We start from the raw sequence: 7,030 nt of genomic DNA, 5'->3' as shown, positions 1-7,030 counted from the left end.
ATACATTCCCAGTGACTATTACAAGATGACAAAAATCCCATTTCCCTGTGTTACGCTTGCTAGCTGCTCCTCCACAGCCACGGCAGATGCCCCATTAAAAAGCAACTTATTCTCACCCAGACTTTTTAAAAAACTATTAATCTGTTGACAACCAATCAAAGGCTGTCCTGCTGCGAACAGACCAATGAGGCGACCAGGCACGTCAAGCGCTCAACCAATCAAGGCAGGCCATTCTAATTCTGTCCATCATTATGAAGAAGGTGCCACAGCGGTCTAAGGTGCATCTTATTTATGACCTGCAGCCAGAGAGCCAGTGGTGGGACATTTATCTGTGAAAGTGAGAGTGCCGCTTGGTGTTCACTTTTGGGATCCAGCATCCATTATGGACTAGTTAAAGTTGAGAAGAGGAAGTAAAAACACAGGCTCTTACCTGATCTTTGAGACATTTCCGGGGTGATGTGAGGACCACTGAGCCCTGGAAATACTCCAACAGAAAGTTGTCAGGTTGTGTTGAACTGGACTAGACCCTTCGGAGTACTTGATGTCAGGACCTTGGTAAGAAATCAGTCTTGAATCACCATCATCGTCGTCTTGGGAAGCAGAAGAAGTGCACACTGGTGTCCATGGAGTCCAATATTTCAGGGTCCTTCCTCTTCAACAACAGCTTGAACCAGTTCCCCTCAGACATCAAGGCCCCGGTGTGCCAGTACTCCATTCCCAACTCCTTCTACAAGCTCGGCCCCACCAACATCAACTCTCAGCTCCAGGCCGGCACGCTGCATGGCATCAGCGACATCCTGAGTCGATCCCTGGTGGGCGGCCCGGGAACCCCTGCGCTACTGCCCGGGTACCCCTCCATGGGTGGCTTCGGGACGGCCGTGCCCAGTCCAGGGGTGTATTATAACCGGGATTACGCCCCATCGGGACTGAGCAGTTTCCCTAAACCCGGAGTCGAATGTTCGGGTCTGAAGGGTAAAGGCAGCAGCTGCTGGGTGGACGGAGGGTACGAGTGGAGAGGAGCCAGACAGCAGTGTCCCAACAGTAAGTCTGTGCAATATGTGTGTTTGATTTGGAGCATTACGTGTGATGAGATACCGACATGTTGACATTCACCACACTAATTTACTACATTTTGTGAATTGTTTGAATAAGAATATCAAACAGGAGAAAAACCATTAAAAAGTTTTCCAATTACATTGTATTTAAGGACTTGACTTGATAAACCTTGATTAGGTGGAATATCAGTCCAGTCAAAATACCTAAATACATTAATAATATCAGTCAGTCTGATATTATTAATGTATATAAAACTGACTGTATATTATGTAAAGTTAAATACAATTTAACTTTTTTCAGTACAATGTATAATATAATAATTTACTATTTAATAAAACAATCATTTAATGAAAAAAAACTTAATCTTAATAAACAGTTCATTATTTTATGATTTCAGTGGAAATGTTAAAAAGATTTAACAAATCAGTGTGATATTATTATATACATCTTACTGTATATGATGTCAATTAAATTTAAATGAATGGTTGTGGAGAATATTTCTAATTACTTTTTTTTTACAGTAAATAAAAAGATTTAATGAAAAAACGTCATCCTTTTAAAACAGTTCTTTATTTTAAGTTTTATAAAATATAAATAAATCATATAAAATATTCTTTAAATATATTAAAATAATTGTGTATAAAATATAATAAATATTCATAACATAATAAAATTGAACAATTTGACATTTTCCATAGAAATTTGTTGACTTAAAAATAAAACTTTAAATTCTTCTATATAAACCCAGATGTTTCTTTTTTTTTTTTATTAAAGATCAATTCATATCATTCTTTTTTCATCTATTAGTTTAAGTTGTAAAAGTGTTTCTAACATGTAATGTAGGCCTAAATGTCAACGTAAATGCTAATTCAATTATTTACTTATTTGTTTCCATTTGACCAATTTATGCTTCATCCGTTTTAACATTTGATGCATTGAAGTTACAGCGCAAATTAGAAAAAAGAAATTAAGTGGGATAAAATGAGGACTTCAGACGCAAAAACCTCCAAGTCCGTCTGAGATTTTTTCTTTTAAATGAGCATTTTTATCAGGCTCCTATGTGATTTCACTTTAATAGCAATCAAAATGTTATTAGTCATTTACTGAATGCCTTTGTCTAATGTTATTTTGATGGGAGCCTGATTAAAATGCTTGTTTAAAAGAAAAATCCCAGAGGACTTCAAGGTTTTTGCACCTGGATTCTTCAAATGTGTCAGAAGATGCAGGACTAGCTGTGATACACAGTCTTGTGTTTTCTCTGTAGATGGTGGGCATCACACTGAGACTGTGGGGAAAAAGAAGCACACCAGACCCACGTTCAGTGGGCACCAGATCTTCGCTCTGGAGAAAACCTTCGAGCAGACCAAGTACCTGGCAGGACCAGAGAGAGCCAGACTGGCATACTCACTAGGCATGACTGAGTCACAAGTTAAAGTAAGATAACATACTAGTCATTTAACGTTTTTTTAATAGGTTTGCATATGTGCATTATTCAATAGCTGTAAAACATACCAGGGTGTTGATTGGTGTAGCCTAACTTTGCTAAAGTTGTTGGGAAGCTGAACATAAATAGGTTGTTTACATTACTAACATTTTCAAACTTTAGTTATAAGAATGCATTTATTTTAACGATCTGTAGTGAGTTTTAACAGCACCTAGCTGCGTGTTTCTGACGCGATATTGTGATTCCTCTCAGGTGTGGTTCCAGAACCGGCGCACAAAATGGCGGAAGAAGAGCGCGGCGGACTCGGAGCCCAGCTCCACACAGGCCTCGCGGGGGGAGAGCGGAGGAGACGGCTCGGAAAACGAGGTGGAGGACGAGGAGTACAACAAACCGCTGGACCCCGACACAGACGACGAGAAGATCCGACAGCTGCTGCGCAAACACCGCAGAGCTTTCTCAGTACTGCGCCTGGGACCGCATCACATCTGAGGAGAACTCACGCGAATTCAAACCAATAGACCAGAGGGCCTCAAATTATACAGATACACAGTAATATAGCCTATAGCCGTTATCATTAACACTTTCAATTAAGTCTATTGAACGTTTTCACCGTTTTTGCCAAGGAAAAAGATACTGAAAAGTTGTCAAATTTGAATTTTTTAGGTTTTTACTAGTACAAATGTAAACAGTAAAAAAAAAAGAATGAATTACATAACAATTGATAAAATGGCAAAATAAAATTAAAAGGTAACAAACTACAAAATGTGTTGGGCAGTGGATATTAGTACATTTAAGCAAAAATAGTCAAATTGCCCCTAGAAATTGTTTTTGAGAAAACACCTTCTAGACATCATGCTCATTGTAATACAAATTTAAATACTGAACTATTGATGGTGATTCATTTGGTAAAATATTATAACATTTAATAAATAACACTTGTTATTGATTATGTGTTACAAAAAATATATAACTATGAAAAACCTTTATAATTTATTATAGTGAAACTGGTGACAGCATTTACAAGAACATAGAATTGACAGATTGTGCATTAAGGGATTACGAAAACATTCAAGTTGCATTATTTAAAGACTTCATAGAAAGTGTTACTTTCTAACACATTACTTTATAATGTGTTACATTACAAAACTGATCCAGTTATAACAAACAGATCCAGTAAATGCAAGCAGATACATAAATAAATGAATGAACTGCATTCTCACTCTCTTTATGTCATTTTGTCACTGTAGATGTACATTCTTCCTTCTTTTTTTTCTTCCAAAATGGATGATTATGAAATGTGTTTATGTTAGTCCTTACAATGGTTCAATTTGTCCAGCAATATCAGAGTTCACAGACAGGCATGTCTCATTTAGCAAATGAAGCCGCTGTCATCCTCATTTGGTCTGTCGTTTACAAGCATTTCATGTTGTGCGAGTGAAGTTAAGCTAACCTGCAGCTCTCTCAAGTCTATAAATCCAGTAGGGGTTCAGAATCAGATCGGGTTTACTAATAAAACAGCATGTTTTCAATTATGCCATACAAGCACCGCAAAGAGATAATATTATTGAGTTTTAAAAACTCTTGAAGACAGGGTAGATAGATATTCCCCCTATAATTACATAAATTCAGTTATACATAGCAAATACAGTCAAATGTCAACATCTAACAGGCATATAATATATATATGATCTGTAAATGAATTATGATGAAAATGCTCAATAAATTACTGTTTTGAACGTTGAGTTTGTGCTGTTATGTTGAAATCTCTTTAACATCATACATTTTTTTTGAGTAAAAAACATTTTTAAGAGGTGAGCATTTTTAAGGGTATTTTGTTAAGTTAATGCTTGCGAAAAAATAAAATAAAAATGACATTTTATAGTAAATTAAAAAACGGTTATTTTAATAATATTTCACAATGATTTTACTGTATTATTGATTATATAAATGCAGCTTCGGTGAGCATAAGAGATTTCTTTCAAAATTATTTTAAAACTCTTACCGAACCCAAACTTTTGAAAATAGTGTTCTTATATTTAATACAATTTTACAGTAATAAATAAAGCCACAACTCACATTGCTTTCATCATCTTTATCACAATTAATAGGAAGTTACATTTCAAGCTAATGCCTTAAAGTTAATGCTTAACCTGTTGAAGAGGCTGTTTGAACTGTCAGTGAATGATAATTCTACGGCAAGTGGTCATTGTCAGTTTGATGAATCTCATTTAACTAATGGCTCCTTTGAGATCAGATGTCTACAGGCAGACATTAGTCAGATCTCAGATCCTTTCATCTAAATCAGAGAGCAGATGGTGGGAGGGTGAGTGTGTGTTTGCTGAGCATCTGTTTGTTATGGACACAGAATTGGATCTTAACTGCACACCTCAATTAAATAGACTCATAATGATAATGACTTTGGATTGATCAATTAATGTGAACTGAGTCGATGTGAAACAACTGACCAAACACTCATTAATGGATCTTCTCAGTGATGCTAATTTTAATACCTGTTGCAATGTGTCAAAAAATATCAAGACAAACTCAATATATGTGACCCTGGAGCACAAAAGTCGCTGGGGTATATTTCTAGCAATAGCCAACAATACATTGTATGGGTCAAAATTATAGATTTTTCTTTTATGCCAAAAATCATTAGGATATTAAGTAAAGATCATGTTTCATGAAGATATTTTGTACATTTCCTACTGTAAATATATTAAAACTTAATTTTTGATTAGTAATATGCATTGCTAAGAACTTAATTTGGACAACTTTAAAGGCAATTTTCTCAGTATTTAGATTTTTTTTGCACCCTCAGATTCCAGATTTTCAAATAGTTGTATCTCGGCCAAATATTGTCCTATCCTAACAAACCATACATCAATGGAAAGCTCATTTATTCATCTTTCAGAAGATGTATAAATCTCAGTTTTGAAAAATTTACCCTTGTGACTGGTTTTGTGGTCACATATCGGGATTCATTATCATCAATTTTTATTTTAATAAAATTATCATTCTTCTTACTATGCAGTACAATTTCTTGACCCCGGTAGGTTAGTAAGGTTTCTTTTTTTAATAAATTAATACTTTTATTCAGCAAGGATTAATTCAATTGATCAAAAGTGTCAGTAAAGACATTTATAATGTTACAAAAGATTTATCTTTCAAATAAATGCTGCTCAGACATGCATATAATATGCAAATCAGCATATCAGAATGATTTCTGAAGGATCGTGTGACACTGAAGACTGGAGTAATGATGCTGAACATTCAGCTTTGCATCACAGGAATAAATTACATGTTAAAATATATTCAAATAGAAAATAACTATTTTAAACGGTTATAATATTCCGAAATATTACTGCTTTTATTGTATTTTTGATCAAATAAATGTAGCCTTGGCGAGCATAAGAGTCTTCTTTTAAAAACGTGAATAAATCTTACCGACTTGTTGAACAGTAGTGTGTGTTCATATATTTAATCAAATATTAATAAATACAATCACAACTAAAATACATCATAATTTCAATATTTTAGTTTGAATAGATGTTACTATTTGTTTACCCAATTTAAATATTCATTTATTCTATTAATGTATCTGTTAACAAACAACGCAACCTCTCAGTTGATGAATATATACATTTTATTAGGAAATAAGACGTATGTATATATTTAAGAAAAACATTCATGCCACAGAAGGTACAGTACAGTAAGAGGGTCTTTCTTTAGACTGTTTCAGGCCAGTCCAACATTCAGCAGCACGTGAGGTACGGCTAAAGTAAATGCACTGCAGCTATCTTACTGCATTTTACATCCGTTACAACAGGTCTACCAAACACAGGGTTTGTCACAAGTCACAAAATGGGGAAAAAAAGAGGAAATAAACAAATATTTGGCACAGTGTGTCAATCACTTAAGAGAGTCAAGAGTGTTTTTTCAGCTTCTGCAATTTTTAGGTATGAATATGACTGTTTTACGATTTATGCTTGTGTTTAAACCTATGAACAACCTATAATTTCAAATGGCAAATGTTCTGATCTGTCCAAGTTTCCCTTGGCCCAGCAGTCACCATTTATCTGAAACTTTTCACCACTATCCATCTTATGGATAGACACTATATAATAATATAGAATATATTTTTCAACAGTTCTCGGCAGATCCCATTACAATGCCTCAAACAAGTTAAATTTTTTAATAAAAAAGAAAAGAAGAAAGTATAAATAACTTAAAAAAGGTTAACATAAAATAAGCAACGTGTCTAATTTCACAATTGCTACGAAAAAACTCTTTTACTATGTTCTACGTATGTTCACATCATTGCGAAGTAAAATAATTCCCCAAAACGAGTTCAAACATAAATGGCTACATACACGTTTAACTTAGCATGCTAATAACAGTGCACATAAATCTCAAAAGACTGTAGTGTTAGTGTTTATCTGTAAAATCTCAAATGCTAAGTGACATCGATGCCGAGCGACTCCGTGGCCTCCTATTGAACCACGGTTTGAAGGGATGCCCTCGAGAACA

At 34.8% G+C, this 7,030-nt stretch overlaps 1 protein-coding gene across 1 annotated transcript; it reads left to right on the top strand.

The window, feature by feature from the left end:
* Nucleotides 1-623: 623 nt before the first annotated feature.
* Nucleotides 624-2,989, top strand: LOC107683904 (homeobox protein Nkx-6.3-like). Its single transcript, XM_016479967.1, has 3 exons — nucleotides 624-1,041; nucleotides 2,321-2,490; nucleotides 2,753-2,989. Exons 1-3 carry the CDS (start codon nucleotides 624-626, stop codon nucleotides 2,987-2,989), a joined length of 825 nt encoding a protein of 274 aa, XP_016335453.1.
* Nucleotides 2,990-7,030: the final 4,041 nt, after the last annotated feature.

This window comes from Sinocyclocheilus anshuiensis, unplaced genomic scaffold (genome assembly GCF_001515605.1).
Source record: "Sinocyclocheilus anshuiensis isolate Anshui unplaced genomic scaffold, SAMN03320099.WGS_v1.1 scaffold1625, whole genome shotgun sequence".
NCBI classification, from domain to species: Eukaryota; Metazoa; Chordata; class Actinopteri; order Cypriniformes; family Cyprinidae; genus Sinocyclocheilus; species Sinocyclocheilus anshuiensis.
The sequence above is the reverse complement of the archived record's forward strand: the minus strand, read 5'-3'. Positions and strand labels throughout refer to the sequence as shown.